General features: G+C 45.0%; 1 protein-coding gene across 1 annotated transcript; it reads right to left on the reverse strand.

Moving 5' to 3' along the window:
- GPBAR1 (G protein-coupled bile acid receptor 1) lies at window positions 1-23983 on the reverse strand. The gene is made up of 2 exons (XM_030209587.1): window positions 23739-23983; window positions 1-1691 (listed from the first exon to the last, which is right to left on the reverse strand). The coding sequence occupies exon 2, from the start codon at window positions 1516-1518 to the stop codon at window positions 529-531; it is 990 nt and encodes a 329-aa protein (XP_030065447.1). The 5' UTR covers window positions 1519-1691; window positions 23739-23983; the 3' UTR covers window positions 1-528.
- Between the last annotated feature and the right edge of the window lie 1238 nt (window positions 23984-25221).

A 25221-nucleotide genomic window follows, 5' to 3' on the forward strand; every position in this document is an offset into this window, starting at 1 on the left:
TACAAAAAAGAAAAAAAATCTCTAACAGCAATTGTTAACCAGAAAACATAGTCAAATTGAATAACAGTATCTCGCTCCCTTCCCCCAACTAATTAATCCAGCATTTATGCTAACAGATAGGAACAGAATCAATCTCTGGCATCACAATTTGATTAAAGAACCATAAGCTGGTTCCAAGTCACTAGGGCTTTACCCTTAATGGTACACGGTCTCGTGGTCACTGACCTACATTCTTTAACAAGGGAACATTTAAACACCCCTTCCCAAACAGCACAATGACACCATGACAATGCTCTGCTCGGAGGTCGGAGTTCACCATCGCATGAACTGCAGCCTACGCTCCAAGCCTGAGACAGAGAAGGACCAGTCCACGTGTGTTGTGTGGTAAAACCCAGGACCAGAGCAGCGTGTCTGAGGACAGTGGAGCCCTCCCCATGACTTACTAAGGTAAGCCCATCCCCATGACTCAGACTCTGGTGATTAAATCAGTTAAAATGTATTAAGACAGTGTGTCCGCTAGAAGCTGCTTCAGCCAGAGTCCAAGGTGTCAGCCTGGCTGGGCTTGTCTTGTGGTCTGGTTGCCCCTTTCTCCTGCGACTTGCCCCGTGACACACAGTGCTTCTTGAAGACAGCCTGCCACAGTGCCGTGTACTGCTTATTGCTTAACCCCAGGATGACTGGGATGACGGCAGCACTGCCGCTGCCCACGCAAGTCAAGATGATGAATGTGAGCCGGCTTATTTCATACTGCTCCATTGCCAGCACAGAGACGTGCAGGCAGGCGATATAGGGGACCCAGCACACCAGGAATATCAGCGAGACGCTGGCGATGCACTTGGCGTATCTCAGGTCCATTTGCTTCTCTAGCGTTAAGGCACCTTCTCTTTGAACAGACCTGTGGAGCTTCTTAATGTCCTGCAGCTGCCTTCTTGCGACAGACAGAACTTTTATCGTAAGGAAGGTAATGGCCAAGATGGATGGGATCAGAAAGCCATATATTTCCAAGTACAAGAAGGCATTGGGGAACACGTGTGCATAAGAGCAAGTAGAATTCTCCCCCCACTGGTTCCAGCCAAAGACAGGCAAGCAGGAGAACACCAATGGAACCGTCCACACCAACAGCAAGGGCAGAGGCACAAATCGATGAACCCAAAAGCTTCGGTAACGCAATGGATAGATGATGCAGAGATATTTCTCATAGTGCACCATCAAGAGGTTGGACAAGAAGGACAGAAAGAAAAAGTTGGGGGAGATGTACACAAAGAGGCAGCTGTGGTAGTCCAGATCCTTGCAGAACTTCATACGAGGGATGAAGGGCAAGGCTACGCCAGTGAGAAAATCGGCAAAGAGCAAACTGAGGAAGAAGTAGTTGGCAGTGTCGTGGAGCTTCCTGTTGAAGATGATCCCAACGATAATGAAAAGGTTGGCCAGGATGATGAAGGCAGAGAGGGGTGTTGAGAGGTAAAAGATGAGGTTTCTCTGGAAACGTTCCCCATCTTGGTCTGAACAGTTCTCCATCCTGAGTCCTTGCAAGCCGAGGAAGTCACTTTGAGATCACCAAGACTGTTGGGGCAAGAGTTATCTTCAGAAGACGGCACTGCACACCAAAAGGTCTGATGTCAGAATTCCACTAAGCATCCCAGGAAAATTCAGCCACTCGCTGGTTAGCCACGGATACAGGTCCAGGACAACTACAACAGAAGGAATGGGAGAAAATGAATTAATTAATAACAACTCAAACCACAGGACTGTAAAACCTGGAGACACAAGTTCCAGCCTCACCTCCACTGTTTATGCTCTGACTTTTCGCACATCACTTAACTTCCTTGCATAGGAGCCAACTCTGTGGGTGCTGTGGGTGCTTGAGCACCCCCAATATTGACAAAATGTCTTGTATACGTCCAGGAAGGAGTTATTTCCACTGGGCTTAGCGCACCCCCAATAATTTTGAAAAGTTGGCTCCCATGCTTCCTTGTGCTTGAACTCAGATTGTCTGAGCACAGGGGATGTTACATGTTTCTTGGTCACCAGTAATTACACTGCTAAGTTAACTAGATGACTGTCTTTCTGCCACTTAGAACAGTTTAGGTTTGATCCCATTTTACCTCTGGGACTTGCATTCCAATGTGAGCCTCAGAGTAACACCAGGAGTGGATTAGTTTTTCTCTAATGACATGGAGCCATCTGGTAACTCTACAAAAGCTCCTTGTGCTGTTGAAAGCTTCCATGTTGAATCCCTGTTAGGAAGTAGGTGATGACTTTATTTATTTATTTATTTGTAGCATTTATACCCCGCTCTTTCCCGCTCGATAGCAGGTTCAGTGCGGCTTACTGGTATGGTACAAAGTAACACAGAGTTAATACAATGTATGAAACAAAGTATCAGAGATGACATTATTACATAGAGTAGACAATAGTAAGGAATGTGGGGAAAGGATTGGTGTTTGGTTAATACTAGTGTTGTGGAGTGAGGTTCGAGAGTTAGGATGGTTCATTTGGGTAGGCTTGTTTGAAGAGGTAAGTCTTGCAGGGGCATTGTCAAGATGGTATCTAAGTCGAACTTTGGACGTTGTGCTAAAAACATCCAAAATTCAAGTGGGAAACACAGCCATTTTTGAAATAGAAAAACATCTATCTTTTTTTCCCCAAAATGGCTATTTCCTAGATGCTTTTTGTGCTCTGTGTGTTTATCTTTTAGGTCCATTTTCGGGGGGGAAAAAAAAAAGAAAAAAATTCAAGTGAAAAACACACAAAATCAATTCATTGGGATGTAGGAGGAGCCAGCATTCTTAGTAGACTGGCCACACAGACATCCCAGGAAAGCAATGGGGCACCCTAGGGGGCACTGCTGAGGACATCATATAAATGCTCCCAGGAACACATCTCACCGTTGCTCCCTTATCCTGTCTGCTGAGTCCTCCAAAAATCACTACCCCCAACTGTACACTACTACAATAGCCCTTAGGAGTGAAGGGCAAAGGAGCCAACTCTGTGAGTGCTATGGGTGCTTGAGCACCCCCAATATTAAGAAATTTTCTTGTATGTCTCCAGGGAGGGGTTATTTCCATTGGGCTTAGCACCCCCAATAATTGTGAAAAGTTGGCTCCTATGGTGAAGGGGATACCTATATGTGGGTACAATGGATTTCTGGTGAGTTTTGGAGGGCTCATAGTTTCCGCCACAAGTGTAACAGGTAGGGGATGGTATGGGCCTGGGTCTACCTGTCTGCATTGCACTGCACCCACCACTAGACTACTTCAGGGACCTGCATGCTACTCTAATGGACCTGGCTATAACATCCGAGGCTGTCATAGAAGCTGGTGAGTACTATTTTTACTCACATTTATTGGGGGGGGGGGCAGACCACTGGGGGAGTAAGGGGAGTTATGGACCAAGAAAGGGATCTGGGTGTTGTCGTCGATAATACACTGAAACCTTCTGCTCAGTGTGCTGCTGTGGCTAGGAAAGCGAATAGAATGTTGGGTATTATCAGGAAAGGTATGGAAAACAGGTGTGAGGATGTTATAATGGCGTTGTATCGCTCCATGGTACGACCGCACCTTGAGTATTGTGTTCAATTCTGGTCGCCGTATCTCAAGAAAGATATAGTAGAATTGGAAAAGGTGCAGCAAAGGGCGACTAAAATGATAGCGGGGATGGGACGACTTCCCTATGAAGAAAGACTAAGGAGGCTAGGGCTTTTCAGCTTGGAGAAGAGACGGCTGAGGGGAGACATGATAGAGGTATATAAAATAATGAGTGGAGTGGAACAGGTGGATGTGAAGCATCTGTTCACACTTTCCACTACTACTACTACTACTACTACTTAACATTTCTATAGCGCTGCTAGGGTTACGCAGCGCTGTACAATTTAACATAAAAGGACAGGCCCTGCTCAAAGAGCTTACAATCTAAAGGACAAATGAGTAGACGATACGATGGGGGCAGTCAATTTGGGGCAGTCCAGGGGGCATGCGATGAAAAAATTTAAAACAAATCGGAGAAAAACGCATAATTAAACTCTGGAATTCGTTGTCGGAGAACGTGGTGAAGGCGGTTAGCTTAGCAGAGTTTAAAAAGCGGTTAGACAGTTTCCTAAAAGACAAGTCCATAAACCACTACTAAATGGACTTGGGAAAAATCCACAATTCCAGGAATAACATGTATAGAATGTTTGTACGTTTGGGAAGCTCGCCAGGTGCCCTTGGCCTGGATTGGTCGCTGTCGTGGACAGGATGCTGGGCTCGATGGACCCTTGGTCTTTCCCAGTGTGGCATTACTTATGTACTTATGTACTTATGAGGTCATCCCTGATTCCCTCCAGTGGTCATTTAGAGCACCTTTTTGTGCCTTATTTGTTAAACAAAATAAATACAGCAGCAAGACTCATTTTGGCAAATAACGATTTGAATGCGCAACACCTCTTCGTGAAAAACTTCACTGGCTCCCTATCAGAGAACGAATCAACTTCAAGGTCCACACATTAATCCACAGGATTATCCACGGTGAATCTCCGGGCTATATGCTCAATCTGATAAACCTTCCCTCCAGAAACATGTCTAAAACTTTGCAAACTTACCTCAACCTACATTACCCCAATTGCAAAGGACTCAAGTACAAAACCTACTATGGATACAACTTCTCTTTCATAGGCAGCCAACTCTGGAATGCACTCCCCAGACCCATCCGATCAATCAGCGACTATCTACCCCATCCGGAAATCACTAAAAACCCATCTGTTCAAGCAAGCCTACACATATAACCCAATTTAATCCTATGACCCATCTACCCAACACATATCCAGGTGACAATGACAATGACCCAGACTACATCTCCCACCAAATCTGCCAATTTAATCCTATGACCCATCTACCCAACACATATCCAGGTGACAATGACAATGACCCAGACTACATCTCCCACCAAATCTGCCAATTTAATCCTATGACCCATCTACCCAACACATATCCAGGTGACAATGACAATGACCCAAACTACATCTCCCACCAAATCTGCCAATTTAATCCTATGACCCATCTACCCAACACATATCCAGGTGACAACGACAATGACCCAGACTACATCTCCCACCAAATCTCCCTACGCTTATTCCCTGTCCCATCTCCTCTACCCATCCACCCCCCCCAATGCTCACTTAGCCCTTATTCATGTCTCTCTTATTCCCTTCACCCTTACCCATTTCTACCCACCTACCTCTTTTTATTATTCTGCTACAAATATCTTACATTGTCTCTATCAATACTCTGTAATCCTTATTATTATGTAAGCCGCATTGAACCTGCTTTGAGTGGGAAAGCGCGGGGTACAAATGTAATAATAAATATATATAAAAACAGGTCTAGCTCAAAACATCTTAGTTTTAGTCCTGGATGGTTTTGTTTTGTTCCATTTTGGCTGAAAAATGCTCAAGTGTTAGGAATGCCCAGATCCCGTTCTTAACACACACCCTTGTGATTAGAACACACTTCTGATGGACTTCATTGGACAACGTCTAAAAATTGGTTTCAAAAATACCAGTTTGGACGTTTTTGTAAGAAAAACCTCCAAATGCAGACTTATGCCACTTTTTGGACGTTTTTCTCTTTTGAAAATGAACTCCTTGGCGTACTGCACAAAATACAAGCTCCCAGCAGCAGCAGCAGGAACTTCTGGTTGGATGTTTGAGAAAACCCTAGTTTTTGGATTACTGACGTAGTGGAGTGGAAGAGTAGCCTAGTGGTTAGTGCAGTGGACTTTGATCCTGGGGAACTGAGTTTGATTCCCACTGCAGCTCCTTGTGACTCTGGGCAAGTCACTTAACCCTCCATTGCCCCTGGTACAAAATAAGTACCTGAATATATATAAACTGCTTTGAATGTAGTTGCAAAAACCTCAGAAAGGCAGTATATCAAGTCCCATTTCCCTTTCCCTATTTGAGATTCTACATGGAGTGTTGCTATTCCACTAGCAACATTCCATATAGAAGCTTGCCCTTGCAGATCAGCAAACTGCAGGACTTCAGACTCACAGAAACAGAAGCCTGTGCGGCCGGCCGCACTGGTGATCTGCAAGGGCAGGCTTCTACATGGCATGTTGCTAGTGGAGGAGTAGCCTAGTGGTTAGTGCAGTGGACTTTGATCCTGGGGAGCTGAGTTCAATTCCCACTGAAGCTCCTTCTGACTCTGGGCAAGTCACTTAACCCTCCATTGCCCCTGGTACAAAATAAGCACCTGAATATTTGTAACCTGCTTTGAATGTAGTTGCAAAAACCTCAGAAAGGCAGTATATCAAGTCCCATTTCCCTTTCCCTATTTGAGATGCTAGATGGAATGTTGAAACTATTGGAGATTCTGTTGCTACTATTTGAGATTCTACATGGAATGTTGCCATTCCACTAGCAACATTCCATGTAGAAGCCTGCCCCTGCAGATCAGCAACGCGGCCGCGCAGGCTTCTCTTTCTGTGAGTCTGACGTCCTGCACGTACGTGCAGGACGTCAGATTCACAGAAACAGAAGCCTGCGCGGCCACAAGGGCAGGCTTCCACATGAAATGTTGCTAGTGGAGGAGTAGCCTAGTGGTTAGTGCAGTAGACTTTGATCCTGGGGAGCTGAGTTCAATTCCCACTGCAGCTCCTTGTGACTCTGGGCAAGTCACTTAACCCTCCATTGCCCCTGGTACAAAATAAGTACCTGAATATATGTAAACCTTGCAAAAACCTCAGAAAGGCAGTATATCAAGTCCCATTTCCCTTTCCCCCTTTCTCTTATGACATCACAATATCAGAAGTGAGCCAAGTATCGGGCAATCAAGCCATTGTGACATCACTGATGAGGTTGGCTCTTATTGGTGGAATGAGTGGAGGAGTAGCCTAGTGGTTAGTGCAGTGGACTTTGATCCTGGGGAACTGTATTGGGCAATCAAGCCATTGTGACATCACTGATGAGGTTGGCTCTTATTGGTGGAATGAGTGGAGGAGCAGCCTAGTGGTTAGTACAGTGGACTTTGATCCTGGGGAACTGAGTTCAATTCCTACTGCAGCTCCTTGTGACTCTGGGCAAATCACTTAACCCTCCATTGCCCCTGGTACAAAATAAGTACCTGAATATATATAAACTGCTTTGAATGTAGTTGCAAAATACCACTGAAAGGCAGTATATCAAGTCCCATTTCCCTTTCCTTATTTAATTTTCTGCCAGATTTCAATTGCCAAGAGAGCCGTGAACATTTGAGATCACACACCCCCTCTGAGTGCTAAAAAACCTGCAATCTCTCCTCATTCCCCTCTTCCCCAGGGGGATCCCAACAAAACACTAACATAGTAGATGACAGCAGAAAAAGACCTGCACGGTCCATCCAGTCTGCCCAACAAGACAACTCATGTGTGCTACTTTTTGTGTATACCCTACTTTGATTTGTACCTATGCTGTTCAGGGCACAGACCGTATAAGTCTGCCCAGCACTATCCCCGCCTCCCAACCACCAGCCCCGCCTCCCACCACCGGCTCTGGCACAGACCGTACAAGTCTGCCCAGCACTATCCCCGCCTCCCAACCACCAGCCCCACCTCCCACCACCAGCTCTGGCACAGACCGTATAAGTCTGCCCCGCACTATCTCCGCCTCCCAACCACCAGCCCCGCCTCCCACCACCGGCTCTGGCACAGACCGTATAAGTCTGCCCAGCAGTATTTCCTGCCTCCCAACCACCAGTCCCGCCTCCCACCACCGGCTCTGGCACAGACCGTATAAGTCAGCCCAGCACTATCCCCGCCTCCCAACCACCAGCCCCACCTCCCACCACCAGCTCTGGCACAGACCGTATAAGTCTGCCCAACTAGTAGCGTAAAGGCGTTTGCCAACTCTGGTAGAGAAGCAAATACAAAGTGATATTATAGTCGAATAAAGTTCATAAGTAAGACACATTGGGAATCGTAGAGAAGAAGAGTTCTAGTGTTCATTACGAGCTTCAGTTACATTGTGTTGCAGGGTTCAGACACTTAAGTTGGGTCAGTAGGGTATGCCTTTTTGAACAGGTTGGCCTTTAGTAATTTCCGGAAGTTGAGATGGTCGTACGTTGTTTTCACAGCTTTCGGTAGTGCATTCCACAGTTGTGTGCTTATGTAGGAGAAGCTGGATGCATAAGTTGATTTGTATGGATGGATCGAAAAGACACTGGCGCGGTATGACAAGGAAGGGTAAAAGCATTCATCTTAAGAGCCAATTGCAGATCAATCAAGCACTTCAAATGGTAACATATTTGGGGGCTGATCTCTGATAACATGCAGTCCCTATCACCCACCTGGCATGATGCTTTCATGACCCACAGCTGCCTCTCCAACGCTGGCATCAAACACACCGTCATAACTTGCAAGCTAGTAGCACCAATCTCACAATGGATGAGATTACCAGCCCTTGACATTTGACAATAGTCACTTTGCTGACATTCAACAGGAATCTGTGTGTCGCTGCCAAGATGGAGGTCTTCATGCCACGAACTGCCGAGTCCTGTGGTATACCACCTTTTGAGGGTTCCACTGCAGGTATCACAACCTACCAAGACTCCAGCTTTCTCCAAGAATCACAGAGCTGCTAGAACTGCCTTAAAAACTGATAAACTGATTAACCACATCTCAAGAAAGATATAGTGGAATTAGGAAAGGTACAGAGAGCAGCGACAAAAATGATAAAGGGGATGGGACGGCTTCCCTATGTGGAAAGGCTGAAACGGCTTGGGCTCTTCAGCTTGGAGAAAGACGGCTGAGGGGAGATATGATAGAGGTCTATAAAATACTGAGTGGAGTGGAACGGGTAGACGTGAATCGCTTGTTTACTCTTTCCAAAAATACTAGGACTAGGGGGCACGCAATGAAGCTACAAAGTAGTAAACGTAAAACGAATCGGAGAAAATATTTCTTCACTCAGTGTGTAATTAAACTCTGGAATTCGTTGCCAGAGAATGTAGTAAAAGCAGTTAGCTTGGCGGGGTTTTAAAAAAGGTTTGGATGGCTTCCTAAAGGAAAAGTCCGTAGAGCATTATTAAAATGGACTTGGGGAAAATCCACTGCTTATTTCTGGGATAAGCAGCATAAAATGTATTGAGCTTTTTCTGGGATCTTGCCAGGTATGTGTGACCTGGATTGGCCACTGTTGGAAACAGGATGCTGGGTTTGATGGACCTTCGGTCTGTCCCAGTATTTATTTATTTATTTATTGCATTTGTATCCCACATTATCCCACCTCTTTGCAGGCTCAATGTGGCTTACAATACATCATGGGTACTGGAAATAGAAGTGAATATACATTAGGTTTACAGAGGGGTTGTGTTACATGGTGGTGAATTACATGATGGTGTTAAAGCAAAAGACATTATAAGACAGTACTAGAAGTTCAAAAGGTTATACAGTTATACATGTTGATCTTTGTGATATATCTTTTCGAAGAGATAGGTTTTTAATAGTTTGCGTAGAGGAGTGTGGTAGCCGTGTTAGTCCACTCTTAAGGTTATCAATAGAAATCAAACAATAGTTTGCGAAAATTGGTCAGTTCATAGACCGTTTTCAAGTTACGTGGCAGCGCATTCCAGAGCTGCGTGCTCGTAAAGGAAAAGGTAGATGCATGCATTGATTTGTATTTCAAACCCTTACACCTGGGAGGATGAAGAATAAGGGGTGTACAGGAAGATTGTTTTGCATTTCTGGGTGGTAGTTCTATTAGATCTGACATGTAGGCTGGGGCGTTACCATGGATGATTTTATGGACTAAAGTGCAAAGTTTGAACGTCATGCGTTCTTTTAGTGGGAGCCAGTGTAGATTTTCTCGTAAGGGTTTCACGCTTTCGTATTTTGGTGTGCCGAGTATTAGCCTGGCTGCCGTATTCTGAGCTGTCTGGAGTTTTTTTTGAGTATTTGCTCTTTACAACCAGCGTAGAGTGAGTTACAGTAGTCCAGATGACTGATTGTACCAGATTGCGGAAGACAATCCTTGGAAAAAATGGTCTAACTCTTTTTAGTTTCCACATTGAATGAAACATCTTTTTGGTTATGTTATTTGCATGGTTCTCAAGTGTTAGATGTCGATCAATGGTGACTCTGAGGATTTTCAGGGTGTCCGAAACTGGTAGACTTATAAGTAGTTATGTATGAGAAGCCAAGTTTTCCTTTTTTAACCTCTGGCATTTGTTAAAGGCATTTAGCTCCATAAAAGCAAAGCTGAAGAAAATCATGCTCTTTATTGAAGGTAAAAATAGGAATTGCTATAGCTGGGAATCAATAAAGACAGGGGTTAATGGTGCTTTAGTTACACAGATGTAACCACCTCCACAGAATTATGGCAACGGAGATCCAAATGGAAGCTGCGGGACTGACAGTAAAAATATCAGTGTGGTCATGCTAGCAGTGAGAGCTATAAACATCGTGCAGGAGAAAGCGTCCTGATCGTTTACAGCACATGGCTATAAAGGAGGATTAAAAATTATATCATTATAACCAGATGATTACAGACAGAAAGAACCTGCCCTCTTTCTCTCTTCTGAGAACAATGCGGATCTCAGCCTCTACCTATTTCCTATTGCCTGGGGCATAAGTCTCGGCCTTCTGAGGAGCATGGCAAAGCTAAATTTCTGACGGAGCACCGCAAAAGCGGAGGACCGTGTATCACTACGTAGAGAGAAACCAGCAGAAGGATTAGTGAAGGTAGCAGGGCTCTTCCACAAAATACCAGAGGACAAGAGTTATACTACTACTACTTATCATTTCTATAGCGCTACTAGACGTACGCAGCACTGTACACTTGAACATGAAGAGACAGTCCCTGCTCAACAGAGCTTACAATCTAATTAGGACAGACAAACAGGACAAACAAGAGATAAGGGAATATTAAAGTGAGGATGATAAAATAAGGGTTCTGAACAAGTGAATAAGGGTTAGGAGTTAAAAGCAGCATCAAAAAGGTGGGCTTTTAGCTTAGATTTGAAGACGGCCGGAAATGGAGCTTGACGTACTGGCTCAGGAAGTCTATTCCAGGCATATGGTGCAGCAAGATAAAAGGAACGGAGTCTGGAGTTAGCGGTGGAGGAGAAGGGTGCAGATAAGAGAGATTTACCCAGTGAACGGAGTTCCCGGGGAAGAATGTAGGGAGAGATGAGAGTGGAGAGGTACTGAGGAGCTGCAGAGTGAATGCACTTATAGGTCAGTAAGAGGAGTTTGAACTGAATGCGGAAACGGATAGGAAACCAGTGAAGTGACTTGAGGAGAGGGCTAATATGAGCATAACGACACTGGTGGAATATTAGTCGTATAGCAGAATTTTGAACAGATTGAAGAGGGGAGAGATGGCTAAGTGGGAGACCAGGCTGTGAGAAGCAAGTTGCAATAGTCTAAGCGAGAGGTGATGAGAGCGTGGATGAGGGTTCTGGTAGTGTGCTCAGAAAGGAAAGGGTGAATTTGGGTGATATTATAGAGAAAGAAACGACAGGTTTTAGCAGAGACAGGGGGTGTAACAACCATACAGGCTGTCTAGAGGTATGAGACGAGAGGACTGAGGGATGCAACAACTGTCCAGGTCGCCAACAGTTGTGAAATAAGTATGAGAATAGAGAAGAAAACACTGCTCAGAGTAGTGAGAGGTGCAACAACCATCCAGGCTGCCAAGAAATGTGAAAGATGTATGAGGATAGAGAAAAGAGCAGTTATGGGCAGATGATCAAAAGCCCCCAGTGCTCTAAAAATAGCACTCGAACAGCACGGGGCTTTACTGCCCCTATGATCAGAGATAATTGCATGCAAATTTAAGCACGCAATTCTCTCTGATCATAGGGTAAAAGTGTGGGGGTTTCTCCCTTATATGGTGTAAAGCCCCGCACTTGGCAGGGCTGGGCATCGCCATTTTTGAGGTGGCGCCAATGGAAGAGGAGGGAGGCCACTTCCCTCCTCCAACTGAAGGTAGGGGGGTGGGGAAGGGCTGCTAGATCACCAGGTGTGGGGGTGGGGGGGAATTGACCCGCATCCCACTGGGCCACCAGGGACACCTGAGGAATGCTGGGGGGGGGGGGAAGTTAGGGAGGCTGGAAACCCACCAGATCTCCAGCCCCCCTGAACCTGTGTCGGGGGGGGGGTCGGGGGACCGAAGGTCTGCCAGACATCCAGCCCCCCTGTCACTGCGAGGGGGGGGGAGAGGTCAGGTCGGGGTTCCTGCAGGGGGCTGCTGCTGCATTGGGGGGAATGGGGGCCTGCTACCATACAAATGCATGCTGGACAGGGCTCACCATTCCTCCCCAATGGTCTGCAAACCCAATCTTTGGCGCGCTGATTGCTGATCATTGGGGACGAATAGGTTTAGCATGCATTTGTATGCTAGTTGCGTTCAGAGCCTGCGAGCGCATTGTTTCACATGCTCGGGGGGGGGGGGGCTTTGATCATGGGGCGGTAGCAAACGCAGGCGCTAGTATGGCGCTAACAGCCTCTAGCGCCTGCGTTTGATTCTGATCATGGGCCCATTACAGAAGAAGGAAGGGTGCAACAGCCATCCAGGCAGCCAAGAGATGTGAAAGATGTAACAGAGGAGTGAGGGAGGGATGTAACAGCTGTCCAGAGGACGTTTCCCTCATTTATATATCAGCACAGCCTCCTTGCTGCCTTTTTCCTGTTACTTTACTCTGTCTGTGTAATAGTAACATAAGTAACATAGTAAATGACGGCAGAAAAAGACCTGCATGGTCCATCTAGTCTGCCCAACAAGATAAACTCATATGTGCTACTTTTTGTGTATACCCTACTTTGATTTGTACCTGTCCTTTTCAGGGCACAGACCATATAAGTTATACTCATGTGTGTGTGTGGGGGGGGGGGGGGTTCTTTCCTGACTACTCACCCCATGTGATATTTAGGTGCCCTTTTACCAAACTGCAGTAAAAAAAATGGTGTTAAAGCATCCTTACGCAGATCATTCCCAACTCACACTGGGATTAAATGGCCAATTTTTATATTTTCTGTATTAATGGCCATGCGCTAATTTTTCCATTACCATGTGCTCATTAGCGTGGGAGTCCCCTACTGCCACCTGTTGCTAATTGGTTAGTGCACGGCAATGTAGCTGCGGTACCTGATTAGCGCAGAACACGCCCACTCTCCACCCCCAGACCCACTCCCAGCGCTAAAAAAAAATCTATGTTATTTTTTTAGCGCAAGGTAGAACGTGCGATGCCTCAGCGCACCCCACGGTAAGCCATGTTTTGCTGTCGTAAGCACGCATTACTGCTCACTGCAGCTTATCAAAAGGGAGCCTTAGTGAGAACCAAATGAATTCTTCAAGTTAAAGAAGGTAGATTAGAGGGATGACAGATGCTCAGATGCGACATAATACAGAGGGGGGTCCGTGAGCGAAAGGTTTAAAAAACGTTTCTTTGGAATTTTTGCCACCTTTTTGAAGAAATTCACCCAAGGGGGCAAGAATAACCTAGTCGTAGACAATAGAAAATGACAGCTGTAAAAATATTCATATAACAGTGTGTATTATGACATAGTAATCAGAGGTGAGATAAGATAAGCAGCAGTTTACATAGAAACATTTTGGAGTTTGATATACTGCCATTCTGTGGTTCCAATCAAAGCAGTTTACATATTATATAGAGGTGCTTCCTGTTTTGTACCTGGGACAATGGAAGGTTAAGTGACTTGCCCAGAGTCACAGGAAGCTGCAGGGCCGTGCCAACATGGTAAGCGGGGTATGCACGGCAGGGGGGCACCATCCTCTGGGGGACACCGTCGCAGCATGCTTACCTCACCCTCCCACTCCCATTGCCCAACTGCCTGCCCTCTTCTCTCCCGCAAGATCCCTTTCCTTTTTTTTCTCCTTTTAAATTTACCTCCATCCGGCAGCACAGCATCAGTGAAGGAGGCGGTGCTCCCGACGTGTCTAGCCTTCCCTTCGCTCAGTGTTCCGCCTTCTTCTGACATCAAGGAAATGACATCAGAAGAAGGCGGGACACTGAGCAAAGGGAAGGCTAGACACGTCGGGAGTGCCGCCTCCTTCACTGACGCTGTGCCTGCGCTGTTGGACGGAGATAAATTTAAAAGAAAAAAAAAGGAAAGGGATGTTGGGGGGGAGAAGAGGGTGGGTAGTTGGGACATGGGAGCAGGAGGGCAGGGGAGAAAGGAGCATGAATGCGAGGGCAGGGTTCATGGAAGGGAGAGAGGGGAATTGCTGGATAGGGATGAATGGAGGGGACAGAGGAGCATGGATGGGAGGGCAGGGCTCAGGGAGAGAGAGGAATTGCTAGATAGGAATGGATGGAGGGGGCAGGGGACAGAGGAGCATGGATGGGCATGGATGGGAGGACAGGGCTCAGGGAAAGAGGAGAAATTGCTGGACATAGAGGGGAGGGAATAGAGATGAAAGAGATGAAATGAGGGAAAAGGAAGAAAGGAGAAAAACTGCACACGGATGAAGAAAATAGGCAGAAGCTGAGGACCAGAAATGAAGAAGAAAGGAGGAAAGGAAAGAAATAAATGGAAAGGAAGCCCTGGAAACGGAGTTAAGAGGACAGATAGCAGCAGAATCGGATACTGGGCCAGTACAATCAGAAAAACAGTCACCAGACAACAAAGGTAGAAAAAATCATTTTATTTTCATTTTAGTGTTTGGAATATGTCCACTTTGAGAATTTACATCTGCTATCTTATTTTGCAATGTATAGCAATTTGTTTCTAAGAATATTGCTGACAATTCCTGGCAGTGTGGCAAGTGGTGAGCGATCATTTTCATGGGGGGGGGGACGCCAACTGATAGTCTGCAGGGGGGCATCAGAGACCCTAGGCACAGCCCTGGGAAGCTGCACTGGGAATTGACGCCCATTTCCCTGAATCTCAGGCCACTACACTAGCTATGAGGCTACTCCCTTCATGCTGAAAATTGTCCCTGGATTCATAAAAGACGTGTCTACGCAAAGTCCTTCTTCCGTAAGTGCAGCTGATTTAGTCCTCATGTGTGTAACTATCTAATTAGTTGCTTGCTTCGTCCATCAAAGTCTGGGGATTGGATTTGGATTGGATTATATAGTAGGTGACGGCAGATAAGGACCTGAAAGGTCCATCCAGTCTGCCCAAAAGTCTCACTCATTCTCAAGTCATGATTACATCAACAATGAATGTGATATTATATACTTTATCATGAGTCTTTCTTTGGCGTTTCCGGGACATAGACCGTAGAAGTCTGTCTGGCTCTGTCCTTATGTTCCACCTACTGGAGAAGCCGTCAAAGCTCGTTCCAGCCTATCCAAATCTGTCTTGTCATTTGCAGGACTCAGACCATAAAAGTCTGCCCAGCACTCTCCTCGGTTCCAGCTACTGAAGTTGCCACTGAAGCCCTTTCCAGCCTATCCTAAACCGGATTGCCATACACAGCCACAGGCCCACAAAGTCTGCCTGGCAGCGGCCTGAGTTATTTACAGCCAGAGCAGCCGTCCAAGTGTCACTCCCACATCCGCTCCCTGCAGTCATTGAAGGGTTTTTTTTAATTTATTTTTGTTTTCTACCATCTGTTTTCTAAATAATGTTCCTCCGTGTTCATTCCATGCCTTATTTATTTTATTAGGGGTGTATTTATCGCCTTTTTGAAGGAATTCACTCAAGGCGGTGTACAGCAAGAATAAGTCAAACATAAGCAATAGACCATTACAGCTGTAAAAATATTCAAACAAAAATACAAAGTATGGCATAGTATGCTACATTGCAATGCCAACACAATGCACAATAAAACATTTTAATAGACAACATAGGGTGTGAGCAAAGATGGAACATATAGATAGATAAGATAGAGTAATGGGAGTAAGAAAATAAGGGACTAGATAAAGAGAGTTGCAAATGAGGTCAGAAAGGTGCTTGGACATTACATAAGTACATAAGTATTGTCATACTGGGAAAGACCAAAGGTCCATAGAGCCCAGCATCCTGTTTCCAACAGTGGCCAATCCAGGACACAAATACCTGGCAAGATCCCCAAAAAGTACAAAACATTTTATACTGCTTATCCCAGAAATAGTGGATTTCCCCCAAGTCCATTTAATAACGGTCTATGGACGTTTTCTTTTCCTTTTTTAAACTCCGCTAAGCTAACCGCCTTTACCACATTCTCTGGCAACGAATTCCAGAGTTTAATCTCACGTTGAGTGAAGAAGAATTATCTTAGCTAGTGGTAGGAGTGGATAAACATGTCCTGCTATAGTATGTGTAGCCAGTGTCATTCACTTCTTCCGTTAAAGGCCTGGTGGAAGAGCCAAGCTTTCACTGGCTTCCTGAAGTAGAGACAGTCTTGCGTTAAGTGAAGCCTTTCACAGAGTTCATTAAAGAGCACATATCAGCAATATCTCCCCTGTTCTAAAACATTTGCAATGGTTGTGTGTTATGTATCGTGTTATGGTTTAAAGTTCTTGTGCAAATTCAGCATAAGAACAAAAAAGTAGCCATACTGGGTCAGACCAATGGTCCATCTAGCCTAGTGTCCTGTTTCCAACAGTGGCCAAGCCAGGTCACAAGTACCTAAGAGTAGCAACATTCCATGCTACCAATCCCGGGACAAGCAGTGGCTTCCCCATGTCCATCTCAATACAGACTATGGATTTTTCCTCCAGGAACTTGTCCAAATCTTTTTTAAACCCAGATACGCTAATCGCTGTTACCACATCCTCCGGCAAAGAGTTCCAGAGCTTAAGTATTCTTTGAGTGAAAACATAGTTCCTTCTATTTTTTTAAAGTATTTCCATGTAACTTCCTCGAGTGTCCCCTAGTCTTTGTACTTTTGGAACGAGTAAAAAATCGATTTACTTTTACTCGTTCTACACCAGTCAGGATTTTGTAGACCTCATTCATATCTCTCCTCATCCGTTTCTTTTCCAAGCTGAAAAGCCCTACCCTCTTTAGCCTTTCCTCATACGAGAGGAGTTCTATCCATCATTTTGGTCATTCTTCTTTGAATCTTTTCTAATTCCGCTATATCTTTTTTGAGATTCGGTGAGCAGAACTGAACACAGTACTCAGGGTGCAGACACACCATGCAGCGATACAAAAGCATTATAGTATATTCGATCTTATTCACCATCCCTTTCCTAATAATTCCTAGCATCCTGTTTGCTTTTTTGGCCGTCTCCGCCACACACTGAGCAGAAGATTTCAGCGTAACTTCTCTGTGTCCTCATTCTTTCTGGTATCTCTTTCCCTTTTATGCTTCAGGTCTCTCCTTTCCTTCATTTTCTCTTTCCCTCAGAGTGAATATTATAACGCTTTCTCTTTCTTCTCTTTTTCTGCATTTTCCTGTTCTTCCATGCTTTTTATTCTCCATTCCTCCCCCTCCCCCCCTCTCCTATTCTTATCCCTCCATCATCTGGCTGGATTTCTCTCCCTTACCCCTGCCTCCATCTGAGATTCTCTCTCTTTCCTATCAATAACCCTCTTCCTCTCCCTCCACATAATACCCAGTCATCTCTCTGCATCTCCTTCCATCCTATCTCCTATCCTCCCTCTTTCTTCCCCCCCCCCCCCCCCAATCCCCAATTTTCTCTTCCCCTTCTGTCAATCACAGTTTTTATCCCTGGTCCACTCTCTCCTTCCCTCTACCCTATAGAGGTCATTTATCCCTATACCCTTTCCATCACCCTCCAATCTATATGGGTCTTTTCACGCTTCACCCCAATCAGGTCCTCTTCCCCTCCCCTTTCTTCCTCCTTCTCCCATCCTGGGGTCCCTTCCCTCTTCAAGGCAACTAATATTCCACTTCCCACCCAGAGTAAGATAAATGCTTAATCGTCAGCTGCTTGTAATCTCTCCAACAATCAACTCACTATTTTAGTTTACTCAAAACAATAAAGAGACGGGAGGAAAAGCCTCAGAACCCAATCTGGGACCCTCACGTCCTCAAATGGGCCTCCTCATAGGCATAAAAACCTCCAACCTACTAAAATGATTAAATCTTTTAATCGCGCATATATAAATATTAGTCAACAGACTATAAATTAGCACTGTATAAACAAATTTTTATCAAAAAAACTTATCTGAAATTCAATAAAGAATTTTCCAGACCAAGAGCCTTATTGCATCGTGGAAAGGTCCCACCGATGTTGGCCACAGTTTTTGCATGAACAATGCTGCTTCAGGGTGTTCAGGACCACCTAAATTTTGACTTCGGCTGTTCAGCTCTTCAAAATTACCGCTCTCTATTTAGGTCTGTGAGGATATGTGTGTGTGTGTGTGGGGGGGGGGGGGTTCCCACCCCGAACTGAGCTCTGAGGCGTTTCCTCCCATTTCTTTATTGCTTTGAGTAAACTAAAATATTGAATTGATTAATGTTGGAGAGATTATAAACAGCTGAAAAGTGAGCATTTACCTTACACTGAGTACGAAATGGAATATTATAGTTGCCTTAATATTATATTGGATTCCACTGTTTCTTTATGAATATTTGAAGATTGGTCCCTTCCCTCTTCCTGCCCTCATACATTCCCAATGTTCTCCCCCCCCCCCCCACCACCAATCCCCAGTTCTCACCTCCTCTTCTCCCTGTATCCATGAGCCTCTCCTTCCATCTACCTCATCAAGGTCATTTCCCCTAAATCCTCTCTATCCTATAAGGGTCCGTTTCTCCCTCACCCCTTCCTCCTCCTCACATCCTGGGATCCTCGCTCCCTTCCCTTCATTCTCTGTCTTCACTCCCTCTTCTACCCCAGTTCCCAGAAAGCTCACCCATGCATCCCCATCTTTTTTCCCACTCTCCCCTCTCCTTCCCCTCCCCACAGTGCAGCCCTGCTTTCTCTTCCCCTGATGCCTTGGCTCTCCCACTCTGTTCCTCACAGAAACCAGACAAATTTAATTTCCAAGATCTTGAGACAAGATGGCATCTTGAAGAGAACGCAGGAAGCGACCCTCTCTTTCCTACCTCCATTGTCTTTGAAACCGTCTTTCCGATTTTTATGCCTAAGGGGAGGGGTAAGCAGCGTGTTGGCCCCGCAAAACCTGCACTACTGAAGGTTGGACTGATGGACCGCTTCACTGCCACTGGACGTACCTTGGGGCAAGATTCCTCGCTGCTGGAGGGAGCGGTGGGAGGTGACCCACTCCTCCAGCCTGAGATTGTCACCTCGCTTAGCCATGACCTTCGGAATCCACCACCTATGCCGGCGTTAGACCCATGACGTGCATCGAAGGCCCCGTGTGATGACGCTCAGGGAATGCTTCCTGTTGCGGGGGCAGGTCGCGGTACAGGAGCGCCGGCTTTTTTCACCCAGGAGGCGGAGGTGCGGGCAGGAGTCAGTGTTTTGTTGGACTCCAAAGCGGCAGGAGAGGTCCAGCCCTTGGAAGGAATGGAGACGGAATTTGCATCTCTCAGTAAGTCCTATTTCCTGAGAAACCTCAAACGATCACCCTTGACACCATATGGGAAACTCTTTGGGGTCTGAAAACCTCTTTTTCACAAAAACTGATTTCTGTGAGTCAATGCTCTGAGGCTCCTCTAGAAAAAAATAGCTATGTTGGAAACAAAAGTTATAACTGTTGAAAAAATATTGAATCTAATATTTTATTTATTTGTTGCATTTGTATCCCACATTTTCCCACCTATTTGCAGGCTCAATGCGGCTTACATAGTACCGTGATGGCGATCGCCAATTCCGGTATAACAAAAACAGAGTAATATTATGGTAAAAGTTCATAAGTGACAAACACATTAGGGAATCAAGGTGGAAGAGTTGAGTTATGCCCAGTTCGAGTATTAATTTCGTTGCGTTGCAGGGTTCAGGCGTTTCAGTTGGATCATTGGGGTATGCCTGTTTGAACAAGTTGGTTTTCAATGATTTCCGGAAGTTTGATGGGTCGTGCATTGCTTATTTTATGGGTAAAATAGATCATCTTCAACAAGTTCATGTGAGTCTAATAAAGGAAAATAAATTGTTGCAATAAAAAATTGAAAACTCGGAAAATAAACAGAGAGCTAACACTTTGCGCTTGATAAACTTTCCTAAAATACCATCAATAGCTCCTCTTACTACCTTTACTGGAGATACTGAAGATTCCTGAACAAACACATCCGCCAGTTTCCAAGATATATTATTTGTCACCATATAAAAAGAAAGATACAAATCAGCCCATTGTGGAAGGAGCTGAAGCTTCCTTTGACGTTTTAAATCTCACACGATTGAAGAAGATGAGCTGGGTATTAAACCAGCAACTTTAATAGTAGCATTTGTGTTACAACCGGACAGAGACTGGGTATTAAAGCAATTTTTCCGACATAGGGAAGAACTTTTTATGAACTAGAAGATCAGAATGTTCCCAGATGTTGATAGTGGAGGAGTGGCCTAGTGGTTAGGGTGGTGGACTTTGGTCCTGGGGAACTGAGGAACTGAGTTTGATTCCCACTTCAGGCACAGGCAGCTCCTTGTGACTCTGGGCAAATCACTTAACCCTCCATTGCCCCATGTAAGCCGCATTGAGCCTGCCATGAGTGGGAAAGCGTGGGATACAAATGTAACAAAAATAAATTAGATACTATTGGAGATTCTACATGGAATGTTGCTACTATTGAGATTCTACATGGAATGTTGCTACTATTGGAGATTATACATGGAATGTTGCTATTCCACTAGCAACATTCCATGTAGAAGGCTGCGCAGGCTTCTGTTTCTGTGAGTCTGACGTCCTGCACATACTCACAGAAGCAGAAGCCTGCGCAGCCACATTGGTGATCTGCAAGGGCCAACTTCTACATGGAATGTTGCTAGTAGAATAGCAACATTAACATTCCATGTAGAATCTCAAATAGTAGCAACAGTGGAGGAGTGGCCTAGTGGTTAGGGTGGTGGACTTTGGTCCTGAGGAACTGAGTTCGATTCCCACTTCAGGCACAGGCAGCTCCTTGTGACTCTGGGCAAGTCACTTAACCCTCCATTGCCCCATGTAAGCCGCATTGAGCCTGCCATGAGTGGGAAAGCGTGGAGTACAAATGTAATAATAATATAAAAAAAAAAAAAGCGGTGTCAACTTTTTCTTAAGCTTCGCCCTAGGGTTTTACAAATGGGTGGTCTGTTTTGGTTGAATTTTCCCTGTAAATGTGTACCGAAAGTATTCTATGATCCAACACATTTAGCCTCTTTTTTTAGATTCAAGGGCTGTGGTGTCTCCAGCCGCACAACCAGTAATAATATCTTCATCTACTCCGGAGTATTATATGAATGGTCTAAGTTTCTCTTCTATTTCCTTTACTTATTTAAGTGAAACTTATTTCCTGAAACTGTACCTTGTTCTCTCTCTCAGTTGTGGACTAGAGATCGGAAAGATTACTTATTTCCTATATAATTGAGTAATATGGTGTTAATATTCTTACTCTTTTTTCTTTGTATCTTTTCTTTATCAAGAGCATTCTTGATTAATTTGTGAAAATACAAAACAAAATAAATTTCCAAGATCTTACTGTCCAATTACATAGTAACATAGTAAGTGACGGCAGATAAAGACCTGAACGGACCATCCAGTCTGCCCAATAGTCACACTCTACTACTACTACTACTTAGCACATCTATAGCACTACTAGACGTACGCAGCGCTGTACACTTGAACATGAAGAGACAGTCCCTGCTCGACAGAGTTTACAATCTAATTAGGACAGACAAACAGGACAAATAAGAGATAAGGGAATTACTAAGGTAGGGATGATAAAATAAGGGTACTGAACAAGTGAGTAAGGGTTAGGAGTTAAAAGCAGCATGAAAAAGGTCACCACATGAAGTGCAAAAGACACACAATTTGATTCTGTGTATGCACTCAAACACCAAAATCAGGCTAATGCACAATTATTATTATCCAGATTGTGGCGTTTATGTGTGTACATAAGTGTTGCCATACTGGGACAGATCGAAGGTCCACAAGCCCAGCATCCCGCCTCAAAGAGTGGCCAATCCCGGCCACAAGTACCTGGCAAGATCCCAAAACTGTACATTTTACGCTGTTTATCCCAGAAATAAGCAGTGAACTTTCCCCAAGTCCATCTCAATATTGGCCCAAGGACTCTTCCCCCAGGAAGCCATCCAAACCCCCTGTAAACCCTACCAAGCCAACCGCCCTCACCACACTCCCCGGCAACGAACTCCAGAGCCCGATCACACATTAAGTGAAGAAATATTCTCTCCAGCCCATTTTAAACCTACCACGTTGCAGCCTCATCACGGCCCCCCAGCACCTTCGGAAAGAGCAAACAATAGACCTCTATCATATCTCCCCCCCAGCCGCCCCCTCTCCATGCTGAAGAGCCCCAGCCGCTTCAGCCCTTCCCCATAGGGAACTTATCCCATTCCCCTCACCATTTCCGTCACCCTTCTCTGTACCTTTTCTAATTCCACTCTACCTGTTTCAAGATGCAGTGACCAGAATTGAACACAATATTCGAGGTGCGGTCACACCATGGAGCGATACAAAAGCATTATAACATCCTCATTTTTGTTTTCCATTCCTTTCCTAATAATACCCAACATTCTATTTGCTTTCTTAGCTGCCACTGCACACTGAGCAGAGGGTTTCAACGTATCAATGATGACACCTTGATTCCTTTCCTTGTCAGTGACTCCTAATGTGAAACTTTGCATCACGTAGCTATAGTTTGGGTTCCTCTTTCCCACATGCATTACTTTGCACTTGCTCACATTAAACGTCATCAGCCATTTAGACGCCCAGTCTCCTGGTCTCGTAAGGTCCTCTTGTAATTTTTCACAATCCTCCTGCGAATTAACGACTTTGACTAAGTTTGTGTCATCAGCAAATTTTATTACCTCACTAGTTACTCCCATCTCTAGGTCATTTATAAATATGTTAAAAAGCAGCAGTCCCAGCACAGACCCCTGCGGAACCCCACTATCTACCCTTCTCCATTGAAAATACTGACTATTTAACCCTACTCTCTGTTTTCTATCTTTTAACCAGTTTTTAATCCACAATATAACTCTACCTCCTATCCCATGACTCTCCAATTGCTTCTGGAGTCTTTCATGAGGTACTTTGTCAAATGCCTTCTGAAAATCCAGATACACAATATCAACCGTCTGTCTCCCCTTTATCCACGTTTGTTCACCCCTTCAAAGAAATGTAGTAGATTGGTGAGGCAAGATTTCCCTTCACTAAATCCATGTTGGCTTTGTCTCATTAATCCATGCTTTTGAATATGCTCTGTAATTTTGTTTTTTTATTATAGTCTCTACCACACTCATTATCAAATTCATGATTAAAAGAAGAATGAAAGTGATATTATAGACGATCATGGTCTTTCTTTGGTGTTTCTGGAACATAGACCATAGAAGACCACCAGGCTCTGTCCTTATGTTCTCACTACTGGATTAGAACACCTTCTGCTTCAAATATATTTAAAAAAATACATTTCTGACATTTAATAGTTAGTTGAGTTTAAGTAATGTGGTACTTTAAAGGTAATACATAGCAATAAAACAGAACATAGAAAAGAAAATAACTTGATACCTTTTTTATTGATTAGCTTTCAAAAGTAACCCTTCTTCAGATTAGAACTAAGCAAACAGTTGAGTTTAAAAAGCAAGACCTTCCCTAACTGATATTGCCAGTGTCAAATGAAATTCAGTTTGTATGTGTAAGAGCAGCAGGGAACGAGAAATGTGAAGGTGCATCATTTTACCCCCACCCCCCACTATTGTAAAAGAGGAGCCCAGTAGTAGTGAAAGGAAGGAGGAAAGGCTTACTGTGGAGTTGCTGAGTCCATGGCAGCAGCATCCCTGCTCCCTTGTCAGACTTCTGCAGATGCTTTTAAATCCCCTTTTGCACGGTGGGGCCGCCCCGTTCCTGCACTTTTACTGGCATTGGGGATCCGGGCAGCGGTGCAACAGCTGGATCTGGGCAGATGCGTCTGCTCCGGCTGGGGGGGGGGGGGGGTGGAACCTCGAGCCCCACCCTCGCTGCCTCTTAATCCGGAACCTGCTTTGCTATTGCTCCATTTCCTGCTGATCTAATTAAGCACTTTCGTTTCCAATTTTCTATCAGTGCAGCTCTGATGTGTCCTGGCTTCGGCGGGCAGGAGGGGCGGTCGGGCTCTTCTTGTCTCTCCCTCCCCAGCACAGGCTGATTCTCTTATCCAAGTTCCCAGGCTGCTGTCACCACATCCTGGCAGCTCCCACCCACAGCAGATCAGTGGTTCAGTGCAGCGTTTTTGTCCTGTGGGGGTTAATTCTGTAATCCAGCCCCCTCCCCCCCCCCCCCCCCCAGCAGATGAAGCTGGTTATTAGCTGGGGCAGTGCAGTGTTTTTACCCTGTAGGGGTTAATTCTGTAATCCAAACCCTCCCCCCCCCCCCCCCCACACACACACCCACACCCACACACCCATCCCCCACTAGCAGATCAGCGTTTGTGAGGCTGGTTATTATCGACAGGTCAAATCAAAAAACCACAAATGCAAACAGAATAAGGTCAGACCAAAAGCCTAAATCAACTTCTGTTTTATACAAATGATGTGTTCATTTTTAATTTACTAATCATGAGCTGAAAATCTAATTGTTTCTGGACTTCATTTTTAATTTTCCATATATCATGGAGGAAAAGACCTCGGTGGTCACGTGTTCACCACTTGGACTGTATAACAGCAGCCACGGTTGAAGTGACACTAATGCGACTCGAGTTTCAATTATAAGTCAGAAAAATCTCCAAATTTTGATAATTAATGCAAATGAAAATAAATAAAACAATCCTGTAGAGCTGTTGGTCAAAAACCCCACTTCTCTCTTCACACAGTTGTCTGCAGGGATCCATTAAATTCCTTGACCCCCATGTCCCTATGGTGGCCACCGGCCAAGCTGTTTCGCACCTGGACTTCCTCAGGGGACAACTACATATTATCATAAATCCAACAGCATATTCATTTTACATAACATAGTAACATAGTAGATGACGGCAGAAAAAGACCTGCATGGTCCATCCAGTCTGCCCAAGACAAATTCATATGTGTATACCTTACCTTGATTTGTACCTGCCTTTTTCAGGGCACAGACCGTACAAGTCTGCCCAGCAGTATTTCCCACCTCCCAACCACCAGTCCCGCCTCCCATCACTGTCTCTGGCACGGACCGTATAAGTCTGCCCTCCACTATCCTTGCCTCCCAACCACCAACCTCTCTTCCCCCACCTGCTCCGCCACCCAATTTCGGCTAAGCTTCTGAGGATCCATTCCTTCT

This window comes from Microcaecilia unicolor, chromosome 7 (assembly GCF_901765095.1).
Source record: "Microcaecilia unicolor chromosome 7, aMicUni1.1, whole genome shotgun sequence".
NCBI classification, from domain to species: Eukaryota; Metazoa; Chordata; class Amphibia; order Gymnophiona; family Siphonopidae; genus Microcaecilia; species Microcaecilia unicolor.